The 20811-nt window shown below is 45.0% G+C and overlaps 1 protein-coding gene across 1 annotated transcript in view; it reads right to left on the bottom strand.

Annotated features, from left to right (window-relative positions):
- The window catches only part of LOC135487838 (uncharacterized), a 179142-nt gene that overhangs the window by 74939 nt on the left and 83392 nt on the right, over positions 1-20811 (bottom strand). Inside the window, exons 10-12 of the mRNA XM_064771940.1 lie at positions 17105-17155; positions 16797-16841; positions 12379-12751 (exon numbers count right to left, since the gene is read on the bottom strand). Coding sequence (XP_064628010.1) covers positions 12379-12751; positions 16797-16841; positions 17105-17155 — 469 coding nt within the window. The remainder of the gene's footprint in view (positions 1-12378; positions 12752-16796; positions 16842-17104; positions 17156-20811) is intronic.

Here is a 20811-nt window from a genome sequence, read left to right as displayed (position 1 = left end):
GGTTAGATGTACCCATGATATCAAAAAATTTCCATTTCCTTTGGAAATGTCATTTTATTAGTTCATACCTACCCAGGTCAGACTTTTGCATGTGTACTCTTATCGGACACACCCGAGGAAACATTAATCTATTAATAATAGAAACATTGATTAGCTAGTTCACGTAGCTACACCTAGGCGGCACCCAATACAGCCTCTGCCTCGTGAAAGCCGCCATTACTCAGTACTTATTACTCGAGCGCCAGAATAAGTCCTGTTGCTGTTGGGACAGGCAGGGCGGGTAGTCTGACCTGGGTAGGTATGAACTAATAAAATGACATTTCCAAAGGAAATGGAAATTTTATGTCGTTCATACTCTACCCAGGTCAGACTTTTCCACTGAATACCAACAACCCTGGAAGGTGGGTAAACGGTGACTTACCATGTAGTGAAGTGAACTGTCTCCAGAGCCCCATAGCAGAACCCAACGGGTGAGACCAAGGGAACCCAGAAAAATAAGCATGGGGGCAACCCGGGCTAATTGCAAAAGTACCCTTTGAGAAAAAAACAAGGGCGAGCCAAACTGGGAACCCCACCCCTCCTAGAAAAGGTGGAACTACCTCACATGGTAAACGCTCAGCACATTTCGAATGCTGTGGAATTACAAGAAATGCTGCGATTTAAAAATAGGGGGAACCCCCTCACGATAAGACACAAAGAGGCGCTTTCTGCCGAGGCGAACGGCAGGATCTTTGGTCTTATCAACATAGAACTTCAATGCCCGAACCGGGCAGAGAGTTCTGTCCGGGAGATCCCTAGAGACTTTAGCGGACAAGGAGGGGATGAGAACCGGGCGCCTGAAGGTGTGCGGCACCTGGTTCTTAGCAAGAAAACCTGGGACAAATTCTAGGACCGCACCCCTCTCATTAAAAGCCAATCTATCAAAGGCTAAGGCATGGAGCTCGGACCGTCTCTGCGCCGTGGCCAAAGCCACAAGAAAAACGGTCTTAAAAGTCAGATGTTTAAAATCTGCCTGGTGCATAGGCTCAAATGGAAACTTCATGAGAGCCCTAAGCACCACCGAGAGATCCCATTTGGGGGTACGCTGAATGGAACGAGGACGTTCCAAAGACATATTGCGAAGCAAAGATGAGACAGCGTCATCCCAAGACGGATGCCAGGAATCGGTCAACTTTAAGGTGACTGAAATGGCAGAGCGATAGCCCTTTACCCCCTGAACCGAAAACTTCCGGACCGAGAATAAGAAATTCAAGAAGTCGAGGAAGTTGGGAAGAGAGGGAGCGACCGGAGAAACTCCCTGCTCCCTACACCAGTCTCGAAAGACATCCCACTTGCTGTCGTATGAAGCAAGGGTAGACTGTCTCTGAGGCTGAGCGACTTTACCGATAACGTCCTCCAAAAAGCCTTTCTCTCGGAGGAAACATCCAATAGTCTCCAGGCGTGAAGCCTGTTGAAAGAAGGGTCTTGATGATAGACCCAACTGATCGGGTGATGCAACAGACGTTCCCACCCCGGCAGACGGCGGGGGAAGTCCGTCAGGAGCTCCAGCAGGACCGGGAACCAAGCCTGGTTCGGCCAGCACGGGGCTATCAGACAAACTCTGACACGAGAACTGGCCACTTTGTTTAGTACCGGAAGCAACAGAGGGGTTGGCGGGAATGCATAAGCATTTAGGCCGTCCCAGGAGGCCGACAGGCTGTCCACTCCCAAGGCTTCCTCGTCTGGAAGCAGCGAATAATACAGGGCAAATCTCTTGTTTAGCCGAGTCGCAAACAAGTCCACAACTTGGGCGTCCCACATCCCCGCCAGGCGGGAGACCACTTCGAGGTGAAGGGTCCATTCCGTCTGGACCAGACGGTCCACCCTGGAAAGGGTGTCGGCAAGGATGTTTCTCTTGCCTGGGATGTGACGGGGGAGGAGCGGCAACAAAGCTGCAGGAGCTCCCAAGAGAGGCGACACAAAGTGTCGGACCTCGTCCCCCTTGTCTCCGGATATAAGCGACCACTGTCGAATTGTCAGAGAAGAGAGAAATCCTGTGACCCCTTAACCGAGACGTGAAGGCCCTCCCCGCCAGGATGACAGCCTGCATCTCAAGAATATTGATCGAGAGGCACGAATCCTCCGCTGACCACTTGCCCTCGGTGGTCAGGTCCCCTTCGTTTAGGTGGGCGCCCCAGCCATAGAGGGAGGCGTTTGTGAAAAGGGACATCTGAGGGGACAGAGGACTGAGCTGCACTCCGCGGAGGAGCTCCGTCTCGGACCCCCAGAACCTCCAGACCTCCTCCAGGAGAGAATTTGGGATTGAAATTTGACGATCGAGAGGGTCTGAAAAGGGACGCCAACTCGAGAGGAGGAGAAGCTGGAGGGGGCGCATGTACAGGCGGCCAAGAGGGACCTGGTCCGCCGCCGAATTGAGCCATCTCGCTCGCCTTGATGACTGTAGTGAAAATAAGCGGCGCAGAAGCCAGGCCGAAAGGAAGGGCCTGGAATTGATAAACCTTTCCCTCGAAGTAAAACCGAAGGAAGGGTTGAAAATCTGGATGGATAGGAACGTGAAAATACGCGTCCTGAAGATCCAGCGAGATTGCCAAATCGTTGGGCTGCACCGCAGCTGCTACCGATCTGGTTGTCTCCATCTTGAAGCTGGGCACCCGAAGGAACCGGTTCAAGCTGGACAGATCGATGACCAGTCTCCACTTCCCCGACCTCTTGGGGACCAAAAATATGTTGCTGTAAAAGCCTGGGGAGGAATGATTGTCCACCACTCTCACAGCCTCCTTCTGGAGGAGGGAGATAACCTCTGTGCGCAGGGCTAGAGCCCTGGCAGGGTCTAGGGGGGGGACAACCGGGGTGGCGATTGTCGTCGTAGGGGGGGGATGGGAAAAGTCTGACACTGCGGCGGAGCATATCCGGTACGGGGGAGTCTTTTTGACACCACTGAACACAAAAGGCCGCGAAATGGCGCAGCCTGCCCCCCACGGCGACCTCCGTGGGGGCGCCACCTGTAGGCGCAGGAGGAGGGACTAAAAAGTATCTTGTGCTTGCCCCCGCGACCCCTCTTACCTTGGAAGGGTTGCTGGGGCTGCCCGCCGCCCCCACCCCTACCTGAGGAGCGGTGGCGCTTATTGGAGCGACGGGAGGGCGCCTCAAGTTTTTGCCTGCCCTGGGGCACGATAGGAAGAGGAGCCCCGCAAGGACGAGGACCCACCAGGGGCCTCGGAGTCTCGGGGGCATCGATACTCCGCCTGACGAAACCTGCCCCGGACAAAGAAGAGGACCGCGGGCGGGGGGCGGCCTTAGGAGCCGAAGTCGTCTCCGTAAGGCGGTCCGACTGCATCTGGGCACCTAAGGTGTCCGGGATAGAGTCGAAGAATAGAAAAGGGGCGGTCCTTAACGCCCCCTGCAAAAACCGGGCACTGACCATGCTTTACCCCTCAATAAGCAGGTCCCGGCGCTTAAGCACCGCGTTAGCAGCCTGCTTCGCAGCCAGATTACTGGCGTGCTGCAGAGACTGTTGGAGGGACAGAGCAAGAACGCGCTGGTCCTCTGACGCGTCGGCTGCCAACGACCTGGACAGGGCACAGAGGGACAGATCGGCGTAAGACAACACCGCCTGAGCCTCCTTGGCCAGGGCTTCATCGTTCTTCGCGTCCTTGATGGACAGAGACGCAAGGACTTTGGGGGTACCAACCTGGCGAGCTGAATGTCATCCTTAACACTTTCAGCGCCATCCGACGTAATTTTACGTCTTGCAAGTTCACACGGTTGAGCCATCCGACGTAATATTACGTCGCATTTTAAAATTTCCCGCTTTGTCTTCGAGGCGACTAGCAGCGCAGTATAGGGGAAAATAATTTAACTATACAGCGCTTGAGGTGATAGTATGATGTTCAGCCAATGTGCTATTTATAGCCAAGATCGTCTGCATTCGAATAGGCGCAATGGCGGGTCGAAGATTGATGACGGGGGCAGATGTAGCCGAGAGTATGCCAAAAAGCGGGTATTCGGAAAGACACAAGATATTACTGTTCTATGTGTGGGGTACCATTGTGCAAAATCAAGTGCTTTGCTGACTATCATTCCAAATAAGCATTGTAAAGAGATCTAATAAAGAAGAACCAAAACAGAAAATTTCATGTAATTATCTTTATTCCTTCTATTGTTTTCATAATTTTGAAAAAGGGTAAAAAGGGGCGTAACCTTGGCCCTTGGGGGAAGTACGCTAAATATGGCTGGGCGCTGAAAGTGTTAAGAGGAGACAAAGACACCGGATCAGATCCCGACGGAGAGACCCGATATTAATCGGGACGATACGCAAGGCTCGGGGGGAAAGGTGGTGAATCGCTTCCCAGCCTGTGTCTGGGCGCCCGGTCCGGTCGACGGTAAAGTCGAGACCAAGGCGCGCTGGTGACCCCCGCAGGACGGAGCTGTGTCCCTGAGAGCCGAGTCCAACCAAGTGGAGGCTCAAATCAGGACCGGGGACGGGGGCAATTCTTTGAATCCCGTCCGGGACCGCGTCCGGTTCCTGCTCGGAGGAATCCCCGAAGAGATCGAAGGGGACTCGACCGAGCGCGGGGTTAAACGTCGGGAGAGGACAAGACTCTATCGGCACATACTGCCGAACTAGAGCACGAAGATCGCGCATGCCCGCCACCATGGTGGGGTCCTCACTCTCCCAGAGGAAATCAGCCTGCGAGGTCGGGCCGGAAGGGGAATGTGAGTCGGATAACTTGCATTCCATAGGCTGATGACCTAGGTCAAAAGCCACCGGCCGCTCGGCCTGGCGCGTCACTGCCTGATCCTGGAGTTTTATACTCTACAGGTGATTCGTGAGGCGCTGAATCATCTGTCTTTGATCAGCCGTAAGGCCAGTGGATGAAGACGGACGAGGATCCCGAAGGGTCTCCTATGGGGCAGACATGGGGAGGGGGGAGGGGGGCGAGTCTGTGAAACCGACCCATCCTTAACCCCAGTATGACCAGATGGGACAGGATGGGGGCGTACCGGCGAAACGGTCGGCCTAACCGCACCCAAGGCGGAGAGACACTTGGAGCCCTCGCTCGCGCGATATGCGCCCTAACCAAACCGCTATCTAAACCAGGCAAGACACCTCCCAGCAAGGAAAAGGGCGGCAGGGACGGGGCGGTGAACCGCGGCCCTGCACCACTAGGGGACGCCAAAGGAGGAACCCTCGTCCCTAGGGAGGGGCAAGGAGTCGGGCATGCCGCCCGTCCAATGGCGAAGGCAGGTGGACCCCCGGGGCAACCGCAGACGACGAGAGGGGACTGGCAGTGTCAGTTAAGCCAAGGATGTGTGTGGTCGCAACCCCATCGAAAGCTCCGGAGGGGGACAGCGGAGCACATCTGTAAGGACAGACGGCTCAATACCCGGGGAGGCGCTGCTCACCGACCTGAAAAGGCTGGGAGCGGATCCAGGGGTCTCAAAATTGGAGAGCTGGAGGAACTGGTCACAAACTCCACCTGATCCGCGCCGCTCGAGGGATCGGGACGTAAAACGTCCAGAGTCCCCACGGGAGTCCTGCCCGCTGAAGAAGGGAGGGCGGACGAAGTCTCGGGGAGCATCCCTAAGACAGGGGCACCGATGCTCCACGACGAGACCTCCCAAAGGGGCACACCCCCGAAGGGGGGTGCCCAGCCTGGGGGACGGGGTCGGATGAGGGCAAAACCTCTTCAGAGCCCCGGGGACCTCGCCGCTGAAGAGCGGGGGTCCCGGCGGAGGAAAAGGAGGGGGGGACGAAGTCTTCCCCCGACCAGACTTCTTCAACTTCCTCCCGGAAGTACCGGGAGAAGGAGAAGTCACCCCAGGGGCGGATCTGCCCGACCCAACAGGAACTGACTTGTCAGAACCCTGACCCGGGGAAGGAACGGGGAGGGGACTATGAATCCCCGACACACCGGACACCCGGCAATCGCCAATCCGCAAGGGAAGGAGGGCCAGGAGGCACGGCGGAAACCCCAGAGAAAAAAGCAAAGAAGCTAAGAAGGATTGGAATAGAACCATCCTAATATATTCTTGACAAAGTAATTATTATAAACAGATATGCAGCAGTGAACTTAGGGAGGTGAGCTAAAAAGCATGGGCAATGGCTATGTTATCCCGAAGTATCCTGCTTGGGTGTTTGTCAGGCGCCACAAGTGCTAGCTGTGATGACACAGGAATAAAAGAACGCTCAGGTGTCTACACCAGTAGGCATGATGCAAGTAATTGTAAACGCTAAAAGTATCACTAATTCCCCATCTTCAGAGTTTCTATGTTGATCGATGAATTCTGGTCTTAATGCAAATTCAAACGAACTGATAAAAGGTGCTCACATTGGGCAACGAACAACAGGAGTGAACTAGACATAACACGATTGAGGTGAATCGCAATGTATGCCCCCGCTCCGTGGGCACCAGAGATGTTTCAGGCTGTCACTAAACTGCAGGTTCTGAAGCTATACCAGGTACTGAAAAGAAAGATGGTGGCCTGGCAGCCATATTGGATTTCGTGCCGGGTCATACTTAATCGATAGGGAAGCTCCCCTAAACTATCACATCATAGAAGTTTCAGGTCTGTCACTCACTTGGTTCTAGAGTTGTAGGGCAGAATGCGAAAAACAATGAAACGGCCAGGGGCCATTGTGCTCACCGTAAGTATATTTAGTAGACAATTAATTCATGCCAGTTACAGAAAGTGTTACAGTATGTAGCCAAATAAAAAAGTTTTATGAGGTAAAATCAATGAAATGGCCAGGGCCATTGTGCTCACCTCATGTGGAGGAAAGATGGATAAAGAGCATGGTCTTGTGTCATGTAGTGTTAGGTTTGATGTAGGTCCAAGCAATTACAATTTCCCCAAAATGGCAAATTTACAGTACATTCGACCTCTGTGACCTTGAAAAGTAGGTCAAATCAAAGAAGACCCGGGTGACACATTGAATGGTTGTTAGAATTAGATGTACCTATGATATAAAATTGGTGCCAATCGGGCAAGTCATTACTAGGAATAATGGCATTTTGAAGAATTTAGGATTTGGCCCCCTCCCTGGAGGCCAAACGGCAAATCAGATCGCACCAAACTTCGGTACCTGAGATCACCTGACCAAGGGGTACATGTGTACTTAATTTGTGATCAATAGTCATTGCAGTTAAGAAAAGTGCCATAGTTACGGCCTGACGGCGAATTTAGGCCATTTGACCTCTGTGACCTTGACAAGAAGGTCAAATTAAAAACCTGTGTGACATATACTGTATGGTGGTTAGATGTACCCATGATATCAAATTGGTGGCAATCGGGCAAGAAGTTAAGGAATAATCACATTTTTAAGGTTTTTGGATTTTGCCCCCTGGTGGTCAAGTGGTGAATCATATTAGACCAAACTTCGGTCCCTGAGATCACCTGACTAAGGGGTAAATGTGTATCAAATTTGGTATCAATAGTCATTGCAGTTTAGAAACGTGCCATCGTTACATCCTAACGGCCAATTTACACCATTTGACCTTTGTGACCTTGAAAAGGAGGTCAAATCAAAAACCCGGAGGATATATGATGCACCTTTGCTAGAAGTACCTACCATATTTTTTTCAAAATTTCCCGACTACTATTAAGGGAGATATTGCATATTTTCACTTTTAACGTTTGGCCCCCTGGTGGCCAAACCATGAAACGAATCGGACCGAAACTTGGTCTCCCAGGTGTCATTACATAAGGGTACATGTGTACCAAGTTTCAACTCAATAGCTCTAACAGTTACGAAACGTGCCCTGCTAACGGACGACGGACGACGACGACGACGACGACGACGACGACGACGACGACGACGACGGACGACGGACGCCACAGTATGGGATAAGCTCACCTCTGCTAAGAGGTGAGCTAAAAACCATGTGCAAGTACATGTAATACTGTATGGTGGGTTAGCTGGTCCCATGTTCATCAGACTGGTGCTATAATCACAATTCTGAAAGTTTTCAGATTTGGGCCCAAGGTGGCCAAGTTGAGAATCAGATTGGACTGGAATGTGTTATCTGAGGTTATCTGACCTATACGGCCTTGTATACCCAGTTTCAGGTTCATAGCTTCAGTCGTTTTAAAAGAAACGTGCCAAAGTTACACTCTAACAGCCAATTTTTGCCGTTTGACCTCTGTGACCTTGAAAAGTAGGTCAAATTAAAAACCAGTACGATACATGATGTATCCTTGCTATGAGTACCTACGACAAAAGTTTTATCGAAAACAAGTCATAAGCAAGATATCACACTTTTAAGACATCCACATTCGGCCCCCTGGTGGCCAAGTTGAGAATCAGGTCGGACCGAAATTCAGCACCAAAAGGTTATCTGATATAGGGGGTTATATGTACCAAGTTTCAAGTTCATAGCTATAGTGGTTAAGAAACGTGCCATAGTTTACACTCCAGTGGCCAATCTACGCCATATGACCTCTGTGACCTTGAAAAGAAGGTCAAATTAAAAACCCGTATGATATGTGATGTATCCTTGCTATGAGTACTTACAACAAAAGTTTTATCAAAAACAAGTCACTAATAAGCGAGATATCACACTTTTTAGATATCCACATTTGGCCCCCTGGTGGCCAAGTTGAGAATCAGATCAGACCGAAATTCAGCACCAAAAGGTTATCTGATATAGGTGGTTATATGTATTAAGTTTCAAGTTCATAGCTTTGGCGGTTAAGAAACGTGCCATAGTTAGACTCAAACGGCCAATTTACGCAATTTGACCTCTGCGACCTTGAAAAGTAGGTCAAATTGAAAACCTACCTGATATATGATGTATCTTTGCTATGAGTACATACCACAAAAGTTTTATCGAAAACAGGTCATTAATAACTGAGATATCACACTTTTTAGATATCTACATTCGGCCCCCTGGTGGCCAAGTTGAGAATCAGTTCGGACCGAAATTCAGCACCAGAGGTTATGTGATATAGGGGGTTATATGTACCAAGTTTCAAGTTCATAGCTATAGTGGTTAAGAAACGTGCCATAGTTTACACTCCAATGGCCAATTTACGCCATATGACCTCTGTGACCTTGAAAAGAAGGTCAAATTAAAAACCCGTATGATATGTGATGTATCCTTGCTATGAGTACTTACAACAAAAATTTTATCAAAAACACGTCACTAATAAGCGAGATATCACACTTTTTAGATATCCACATTTGGCCCCCTGGTGGCCAAACTGAGAATCAGATCGGACCGAAAATCAGTGTCAGGGGTCAGCGGACCTAGGGCATTCTGTGTACCAAGTTTCAAGTTCATAGCCCAAGCAGTTAAGAAACGTGCCACTGTTAGGATACGACGACGCCGACGACGGACACAGCGGTATTATATAGACTCCCCTAACGGTGAGCCAAAAAGAGAGCAGCCTGGTGGCCTTATTGGACCTTGGGTCAGTCCAAATTGAATAGTCTTAATTACTCTAGGACATCATAATACATCAGTTTCAGGTTTGTCCCTCAATCGGTTCTTGATTATGAGGGGAATACAAATGAAATGGCCAGGGCCATTGTGCTCACCTCATGTGGAGGAAAGATGGATAAAGAGCATGGTATTGTGTCATGTAGTGTTAGGTTTGATGTAGGTCCAAGCAATTACAATTTCCCCAAAATGGCCCATTTACAGTACATTCGACCTATGTGACCTTGAAAAGCAGGTCAAATCAAAGAAGACCCGGGTGACACATTGAATGGTTGTTAGAATTAGATGTACCTATGATATAAAATTGGTGCCAATCGGGCAAGTCATTACTAGAAATAATGGCATTTTGAAGAATTTAGGATTTGGCCCCCTCCCTGGAGGCCAAACGGCAAATCAGATCGCACCAAACTTCGGTACCTGAGATCACCTGACCAAGGGGTACATGTGTACTTAATTTGTGATCAATAGTCATTGCAGTTAAGAAACGTGCCATAGTTACGGCCTGACGGCGAATTTACGCCATTTGACCTCTGTGACCTTGACAAGAAGGTCAAATTAAAAACCTGTGTGACATATACTGTATGGTGGTTAGATGTACCCATGATATCAAATTGGTGGCAATCGGGCGAGAAGTTAAGGAATAATCACATTTTTAAGGTTTTTGGATTTTGCCACCTGGTGGTCAAGTGGTGAATCATATTGGACCAAACTTCGGTCCCTGAGATCACCTGACTAAGGGGTAAATGTGTACCAAATTTGGTATCAATAGTCATTGCAGTTTAGAAACGTGCCATCGTTACATCCTAATGGCCAATTTACACCATTTGACCTCTGTGACCTTGAAAAGGAGGTCAAATCAAAAACCCGGAGGATATATGATGCACCTTTGCTAGAAGTACCTACCATATTTTTTTCAAAATTTCCCGACTACTATTAAGGGAGATATTGCATATTTTCACTTTTAACGTTTGGCCCCCTGGTGGCCAAACCATGAAACGAATCGGACCGAAACTTGGTCTCCCAGGTGTCATTACATAAGGGTACATGTGTACCAAGTTTCAACTCAATAGCTCTAACAGTTACGAAACGTGCCCTGCTAACGGACGACGGACGACGACGGACGACGACGACGACGACGACGGACGACGGACGCCACGGTATGGGATAAGCTCACCTCTGCTAAGAGGTGAGCTAAAAAGAAAGATTGCGGACTGGTGGCCATCTTAAATTTTGGGTCGGGTCGAAAATCAATATGGTACCTCCCCTACCCTAGGATATCACCCTACATAAGTTTCAGTCGGCCAGCCAAACCAACCCTCACAACCACTAGATATGATATACCATTAAATAATGTCATAACCTTACCCCTAGTCCCTATGCTGGATTTTATAATTCATGTTTCTGTAACATCATCACTAGGTCTTTCCACCACAGAAGTTTCAGGTCTGACACTCGCACGACAATTCTCAGGTTATGGGGTGTGATGCGAAAAACAAATGACGGTCTGACAGCCAGTTCGGATTGTGGGTCGGGATTGAAATCAGCAGGAAACCTCCCCTACCCTAGGACATCACACCACCAAAAATTCAGGTATGTCACTCACTTAATTCTCGAGTTACGAGGCGGAATGCTAAATTTGGGGCCAGGCCCAAAATCGATAGGGAACCTCCCCTACCCTAGGACATTACACCAAAGCCACAGAAGTTTCAGGTCAGTCACTCACTTGGTTCTGGAATTATTGGGCGGAATGCTAAAACAAAGATGGTGGCCATGTTGGATTTATGGTCTTGCCCAAAATCACTAGGGAACCTCCCCAACACTAGGTTATCATACTACAGAAGTTTCAAGTCTAACACTCAATCGGTTCTTGAGCCAAGGGCCATCGTGCTCACCGTATGGTATTTGGTGGTTGGAATTCATCGTGGTCAAGAAACATGCTACAGGTAAAGTATACTGGTCAATTTACGCCATTTGACCTCTGTGACCTTGAAAATTAGGTCTAATGAAAACCCTTATGATATGTGATGTATCCTTGCTCGGAGAACCTACCATTTAATGTTAATCGAAAACGAGTGTTTTGTAAGAGTGATATCACACTTTTTAGGTTTCCACTTCTGGCCCCCTGGTGGCTAAATCCAGAATCAGATCAAACTGAAATTCATTGTCAGAGGTCACCTGACCTGGGGGTCCTGTGTACAAAGTTTCAAGTTCGTAGCTCTAGTGGTTAAGAAATGTGTCGCTGTTTTAGAAACAGGATACAGACGACAACGACGACAACGGACACAGCAGTTCTGTTCAGACTCCCCCACGGTGAGCCAAAAACCAAAATGGCAGCGTGGCAGCCATCTTGTGCGGACGCGGAAACCATCTGAGAACATAATGCATAGAGAATGAATGTTCCTAAATATGGGTAGTCAGTATTTCCAACCTAAAATTATTCTGGTAAAGATGACGTTACAATCTTTGAGTTTTGTGACCTTGGGAAATAGGTCAAGCCCGATATTCTTCCGACACATGGATAATCTTCCTACACATACAAGTAGTCTTAGTTGATAATGACAAATGTGACACTGTCTGTTTTATTTTATAGATTGACTTCTGTAACCTGAAAATGTAGGTCACAAAGCTCCTTATTTTTGTGTGGCTGTTGTTAGTGTTTCAAGCACTATAGATCAACCAATGACATACATTTGAGGATCCAACAGGAATGTTTCTTGAGATATGACACACATATGGTTTAATGACAAAGACCTCTGGAAAAATACGTCGCATTGACGGACAACGGATGAAGAACGGTCCGACGACAGACAAAATGTGATGACAGACTAAGTGTTACCTAAAAATTCTCAAGACCTCCAAAGAAATAAGCCATTCAATTGTTAATCACCTGGGCCTTGAATGACATAATCACTAATCCAGAATTATCGGTACTTACTTGCAAGAAAAGTGATTGCCACAGTTCCTCAGTAGATATTGTTGTTCAGATACAAGTATCTGCACTTTCAGTTTTGAATAACTTTGATATTTAGTCCTGCAACTGTCCCTAATGATCATTTCCATTTCCTCTTCCAACTTTCGGAGACACTGCAGAAAATCCTCACATACATAGTATGCTGGAACACTGAGTGTCAATTGGCAGGGTCCATAGTCCTTGTGCGGTTTGCAGACACATTGGATTTCCATAGTTTCCAATTTATCCAGTAGAAGCCCATTAACATCATCCTTTGATTTGAACAATTTGCTCCACATATTCTTCCCGAGAGTTGTTAACCTGCCACCCATTGAAACTGAGACCACAACATCGAATTCTGCAAATAAATATCAAACAAAACCTAGTAACTTAGTTTGAGTGTGGGGCTCATGACTGATATGCCATAGTCACACTAGCGTTTTGATGCGAATTGACTGTGCATTAAAACTTTAATACGCATTGGGGTGTCACACTCAAGTCGGTTTGTACCGTTTCCAAACCACTTTGACAAATACGTTTTTTAATACACATCAACGAAGTCGCTCTGGCAAAGCCGCAATGGAATTCGTAGAGTGACGCGCCCAACTCGCATTAGGCTTTGCATTCGCACTGTGCATGCGCACAGCGTAACTTCCTCTTCAGCTCGTGTTCCAGCCTTTTCACATTGTTTAACTTCACTCAAATAATGCAACCTCAGCATCCTCCGACATTGCCAATGTTCAAGCGAAAATGCATAAACAAATTGTCATCAATTGCTGATAAATGAAACGGCCAGGGGCCAATGTGCTCACCGTATAGATATATGGTGGTTAGGAATTCATCCTGATTAAGAAACATGCTACATGTACATGTATAGTACTATATAGGTCAAACCAAAGTCGGTATGACATGTGTTGTATCACTGCTTGGAGTACCTACCATAAAAATATAATCGAAACCAAGTCACTAGTGAGAGAGATTTTGCACTTTTTCCCTTTTTTGCTTTGGCCTCCTGGTGGCCGAGTCGAGAATCAGATCAGACCGAAATTCGGTGTCAGTGGCTACATGACGTAGGGAGTCATGAGTACCAAATTGCAAGTTCATAGCTTAAACGGTTAAGAAACGTGCCACAGTTAGATTCAGACGGCCAATTTACACCATTAGACCTCTGTGACCTTGAAAATTAGGTCAAATCAAAACCCTTATGAAATGTGATGTATCCTTGCTAGGAGAACCTACCATAAAAATTCTACCGAAAACTAGACAATCGAAGAGATATCATACTTTTTAGGTTTCCACTTCTAGCCCCCTGGTGGCCAAGTCAAGAATCATATTGGACCGAAATTCATTGTCAGAGGTCACCTGACCTGGGGGGTTTCAAGTTCATAACTCCAGTGGTTAAGAAACATGCTACTGTTTTTGAAGCAGGATACAGATGACGACGACAGACGACGGACGACGACAGACGCAGCGGTGTTGTGCTAGACTCCCCTACTGTGAGCAAAAAACCATTATTTTTGTCCACATTGGATTGAGTAGGGGAGTGAGCTCAACATCTAATTATAGATAGCATATCATTACTGCGAATTCAGTGTTATCTGTTTTAAATAGAATTGAATGCGCATTTGGTCAAGTGTGAAAGCTGGAAAGCGATTTAATTGAACCGTTTTCCGGAGAGCCTCCAGAAAATGAAGTGTGCTCCCTTCAAATCCAATGTTTTTTTGTTCTACAAGGTTTGGCTGAACAGAGGAAAAAAATCTCTGAAACTGCCATTCTAACACTCTAAAAATATCGTGCTTAAGGTCGATCTATAGTCAAGGGGTTTTTCCCAAGGCAAGCACATTCCAAGCTACCCATTGGATTGTAACATAATAAATCATAATTGCCTAGACTCTGTTCGCCAATTTTAGGCGGAGTCGGGGTTCGAAGAAGTTTAATTGATGCCTAACCGCAACCCTGAAATGTGACAGTAATTATAGGCCTTGGTTTTCAATGGTCCGCTGATTTGCGCATAACATTTCGAAACGTACTCTGGGCTCATGTTGTAAAAAGCAACCGACGTGGATGATAAAGTTTCAAAAATGTCAAACGGTTTTCTCCACTCTTATGAAACATTTTTCAAAATTTTAAAAAGGAAATGTGCTGTTAACTTACTGGAGCTTGTCCGTTTAACCGCGGATTTTGGGTTTTTCAAGTAGATTTACGCGAAATTTCCGAAATAGAGAAATTATGTGGAATAAAAAGCTATGCTTTGCTAATGATATGCATGATTAGAATTTTTCTTAATAATTGGCGATCTTACGGACATGCACTAGGAATGGCTACGTCCTTTTCAACAGAATATGCTTCGATGTGACATAGCATGATGACATAAAATTGATCAAGGTGATTTTTTACCTTCCCAAAAAAGTCATTTTTCTGGATAATCCAGAAATACGATCCAGTTATTTAGGGGGAAAGTTCACTTAGATGCTTCATACATAACGTACCGTACCGTAATGTTTTTTGAATCATTATTATCAATGAGTAATCAAGAGCTTAACTTGGGCAGTTTTGCTCCACGCATGGGTATAGATCGACCTTAATCACACGTGACATCCCTCGGCCTGAGACTAAGTTTAGGTGATAAGTTGACGAGTGAGTTATGCTGATAACAATGCATTTGCAAATGCATATTGAAGAAGATATGCTGAAAGTGACTGCAGTATTAAGCCTAGGGCACATGACAGACAAAATGATGGAAAACATTGAAACCCAGAACCAGATCAAGGCAATTTTTGATAGCAAACAACGCCTGCTGATATGACACACATTTTTTGCATATGAAAAGAAAATGTTAAGGCAGTCTGAAGTTAGAGCGTTTACATCGTTAGTCAAGGGACCAATGATGAACTTTTAAACTTTGACCTCTGTGACTTTGAAAATAAGGTAGAACAAAAAAATTGTCTGACATTTGATGAACCCTTACCAGATACACCTATCACAGAAGTTTCATGATAATGCGTCAAGTTGTAAAGGGGAAGTGCATTTTTTCCGTTTTCAGCAAATGTCTCTGGTGCATGGGGAAACAGTGCATCAGATCGACACGATTTTCAATAACTAACAGTGCCTACTGATGTGCTACACATTAACCACATATAAAAAGAAAATCTCAAAGCAGTCTCCAGTTACAAGGAGGATACCGCGGTGACGTCACATCACGTGATCCCGACCCATATTAGTGATCGCTATGGCCAATCAGATTCAGTCTACTGACAGCACCAGCACTGAACACATCTCCACGTCTCACTGTCTGGTGCGCTCCTGTACACAAAAACACCAATAGACATGAAATATTGCAATACATAGTATGGATTCTTCCTGTGTAAAATAAAATTTACAGAGCAGATTAACTTCCACGAATAAAAAAGACGTTTGGCGTGGCCAAAGTGCGGAAATAATGTCTCCGCTAAAATACACTACGAAATACACTAGGCAATGCACTACGCAATATACAGTCGAGATGCAGTTGAGTTTGTTATTTTTTTGACTTAAAGGCCCGCCCATATCATAATATATTCATGTATTCATGAAGTATGAACTCATTTCTGTCCCATACAACTCTAAGAACAGTCAATTTCTCCTTAAATCATCACCGAAACCGCGATATCCGCAGGAAGATTTCGTTCTAGTGTCCGAAAATGCATGATCATACAGGGGCGCTAACTCGACAAATAGAGGGGATCTATGGGGATCTATGCGAGTTTTAGGTATTACAGGTCTCGAACTTGTAAAATCTGTAAACATGACTCCAAATCCCATTATGATAATGAAGAGATTGCCCCATATCTGGGAGACTGTTTTGAAACCATCGCTAATTTTGGAAGATCGGTGCCCGGCTATTTGGTTTAAAAAACCCTATTTTTCCCCATCAAAACAGCACTTTTCATTATTCAAATGATAGCTTATTGTCTGAAGACTTATTTCATAGCAGAAAAGTACTAATAACTCTGATTTGATGCGAAAAATCTAACTTTTTTGATGACTTGATTTTCCCTTGGCCGTGGATCGAGTTTGTTTACAATATGCAGCGCCATCTTGGAAAAGCCGTGACGTCACCGCGGTATCCTCCTTGCTCCAGTTAGAGTTCATTTGAACTTTGACCTCTGCGACCTTGAAAATGGGGTCGAACAAAAAACCTGTGATGTGTGATTTATCCTCAGAAGATACACCTACGCTATAACTTTCATGAAATTCTGTTGAGTTGTAAAGGAGAAAGCAGTCTCAAGTTAGAACATTTAAGTCGTCTCGATGGACGGACCGACGGCCCGACAGATGGACTCACAGAAGGACGGACGGACCAACGCCGGCCTCGACAATACCCCTCTAGCCTTTATGGGCCGAGGGGTAAAAATAAAACATACCAAAAGGAGTCATGAGGTAATCCTTTGTCGGTACAGTCGTAGCTCCTGGAAGGTAAAGAGAGAAGCAAAAGTTAGGTTTTAAGTGACAGTTGGGTGAGGATTAAGCATGGTAAACAAACAATTTTTGCAGATTTTTGCAAATCACAATAACAAAGAGGAGCAAAAATTGTAAGTTTTACAATTGAACCATTTACAGTTTAGCAGAAGATTGTTAGCATAAGCAGTGTGTTTATCCTAAATAATAGCTTGATAAAGTCTTATCTCCATGTTTCAGAGGTTGTTGTCACTAATATGGAAAGTGAAAATACCTTTTTGCAGGCTCTCCTGTTCATACATCTTTGTCCGGGGAACAGCAGAATCTGAAAATTGATAAGCTACATATTCCCATAATCAAAACAGTATGCTGGCCTGTGACAAATAAATTCTGCATAAAATAGGAAACGGCTGGTCCACAAGGTTTGGGATCCAACATTTGATAATATTATTGGGCGGGAAAGACTAGCGGTAGAAATTTAAGTTAATAGAAGTTTAAGTTGGAAATCCTTTCTAATACTATAATTCACTAACACATACACAATCTCAGATTGGAGAGCCCAAATCTGGCAGTTCACAGGCTGGTATCCAGGACCTGACTGCCCACACATGAAAACTGGTAACTAACAACATAAATTACTTAGAGACAGAAATACAAACAATGCAAAACAATTGTAAACAGAAACATGCTTTGGAGTGGCTAATCCTACATCTATAACATGCTAATTAATACTAATTATACAAACATTGTTTATATGTAAATCCTAACGAAGCTGTGTTAAGTCATGTCAGAAGGTAAGTAAAATTGGAGAATAATTGTGTTTAAAAGATAGAATAATTTAAAATTCATATTTGCCAAATCATCAAAGATTTGCACCATAAAAATGATTCGGAGAGTTTGAGATCCGCAACTTATAGCAAAACTTGTACATATTTATCCACAGAATCTATGCTTTAATGGGCATTATGGCCGCAGAAAGGGAGGTGATCTGGTTTCAAGCGATTTACAAGTGAGCAAGTCTTCTGTGCCAAGATTGGCAAAGGAACTGGAGCTGAAGCTCTTGAATACAAAGTGGATCAATAAAAATGTTATACTTCCAAAATGTTCAATATCTTTTATAATTTTGGATATACCCTAAAATATACATATGTACTTGAAGAGCATGGTCTCGATTTATTTGACACGGGCAGATTCAAAATTCCATGGTTGTCTGCAAGATTTTATTGACTCATGTAAAGTCTGATTTGCGCCAACTTCCCAGTGTTTGAACAGTACAAAGGGCAAAGAGGAAGCATTCCTTTGATGCTAATTTTATTCACAATTGAAGATTCACATTAAACTTATTCATCCTGCAATTTTCCTATCTGTCTTCCACATGGCCAACGTGCCTATCCAGGAAAACTTGTGCTCGCCACATCATGTCCCTAACAGCACATATGATCAGCTCCCTGTCTTGTCGTACCACATTGACTTCATCAATTATTCTTTGCTGAAGTTCATTCAGATCAGTTAGGGGTGTTGTGAAGGGTAGGTGAGCTTGGAACCAGTGAAACCTTGAAACCAGTGATAAACCTTGGAATCAGTCCTAAAAATGCATAAAAACATGAAATAATGCCATTTGAACCCAAGGTGGTTACGAATCAATATTTGGAGCTTATTTTTACATAATCAGATCAGAATTTGACGGTAGTTTAGAAATCAGTCGCATATCCGATTCAATAATCTATATTTTAGAACAACCCAGTCATACCTCACCTCAAGTGTACATTACTGATCTCCCCAATATAGGCATGCACGTCACGACACGCCCACCACACACCCATAATATGGACCAATCAGCGCTCCGCTTACTACGCCACCACACGGGGCCTAATTGAACTACGGAGCGGTGTGATCATACAGGGTGATACAGAGAAGATTGACTACATCATGCAGTACCGGCTGGCACTTATCCGTAGAAACGTAGATGAAGGTTTATTACCGAAGGTTTTAGCCGGGTTTGGAGATGAAAAATGTGAAAAAATTCCTTCGCTGTGAGCGATTTCGTACATATTCATGTACACATCGAGGGATGTAGAGTAATTTTCGTGATGTAACCAGTTCTAAGCGGACAATTTTTTTTAGTGATTCCCGTGTGCATGTTTGTCATATCTACTGAGCTTTATCAGAGCATTATATATACAAATGATTCCTCAATAAAAACGTTTTATTTCAGTATATGGAATACAAAACAATCACAAAAGCTTACTTTTGCTTTCATCGAAGAGCAATAATTAGATATTTGCAAACAGCGGCCCGTCATGAATATAAGTTTATTTTTTAACGACAACAACACATTTCCAATGCATTCAATGACGACGTCATCATCCACAAAAAGGTTGATTCTGGAACTACTGGCAAATTGTTATCAATAAAGTCAGCTGGGACGAGATTGGCAGTTGGGAGGGTATAAATCGTCGAAGGAACGCGCCCGATTTCACGCGGTACTTGCACAGTGATTCCACGGTTTAGTACTGACTATTCAAAGGTTTATCACTGGTTACATGGTTTCACTGATTCCAAGCTTTATCAACTACCGTTTTGAAGACCTTGCTCTTTAGGTCGCCCCACAAGAAGAAATCCAGGGGGTTAAGTCAGGTGACCTTGGGGCTACTTGACTGGGTGATTCAATGCTATGACCTGATGCGTTTCTGATTGACCTCATACCCATCCATGTGCAATATGTACCATGAAATAACCATGTCAATTATGGCATGAATGCTTTGGACAGTGAACATGTCCATTCATGCCATCCATAGCGTTCATGCCATAATTGACAAGAAAGGATTGGTCATTACATGATGTCATACCGCAAGTGAGATTCCGTGAATATGATTGGCTGATACACGTCACGTGACCGTGTGTTATACACAATGTTGCCTGCTCCAGCCAGTCGACATTTTGCCACGTCTCCCGGTGTGACGACATTCGGCATGTTACACTCCGTGGGGGCAATATTTATATAATATATCAAGAGTGTGTCGTTTCTCGTGGCAAAATTGACAATCATACGATACTGCCAAATACACACCGACATCACAAGCATTTCTGTAGAGTTTTGATCCAATATTATACGTTGATATGTGCCGTGACCAGTGTTTTCTCCCACGTTGGCATCTCTGAGTACATAGCCGATATCTACTGACGCGCCATCTCCTGGACGATGGTGAAACTATTGTGCCCGCCGCACCTGGTGTTTCTATTACCCGAATAAGTCTATTAAGTGTAGACCTATTCTTAAAATAAACAATGACTTTTTGTACGAGATAATAAATATTGCCCTACACGTCTGGTAATATTTATATAATGTAATTCTTATCCAGTTCAATTACTGAGAAGTTGGCAATAGTCAGATTTCACAATGAGTCAATAAAATCTTTCCTGTGCAGTCAACCATGGAAGGATTTTGAATTAACTGGTGTCAAGCTAATTGAGAGAGCCTGCTCTTCAAGTGCATCTGTATATTTTAGGATAAATGCCAAAATTTTTAAAGATATTGACCATTTTGGAAGTGTAACATTTTTATTGATCCACTCTGTAGAATTGACACCCAGGCTATTTTTAGACTGAAACTGATTGACAGAAACACCTGGCAGTTGGCACAAACATGATGAAGGTCACATTGCGCTTCTCCGATATTGCATTTTTTTAAATGCTGTTTTGAATTTGACAATACTCGCAAAATTTGCCACTGATCTCTTTGATACTTTGCAGACTATTTGATGACACCCTAATGTTGCTCTTTGAATGTTTTCAATGAATTCGCTTGATCTATTGCTGAGAAAATACCTGTCAAAAAGCAGTTCATATTTTTTGGGAAAACTAATATATGTTTATTCGTACGTACAATTTGTGCATGGGTGCATCACGGTGGTTGTGGGTGCGGTAACTAAAAGATAGATGGCGTATGAGTAAGGGCAATTTCAACAGATTCTTCGATGC

Source organism: Lineus longissimus, chromosome 5 (genome assembly GCF_910592395.1).
Source record: "Lineus longissimus chromosome 5, tnLinLong1.2, whole genome shotgun sequence".
Lineage (NCBI taxonomy): Eukaryota > Metazoa > Nemertea > Pilidiophora > Heteronemertea > Lineidae > Lineus > Lineus longissimus.
This window is presented reverse-complemented; position numbering and strand designations above follow the sequence as displayed.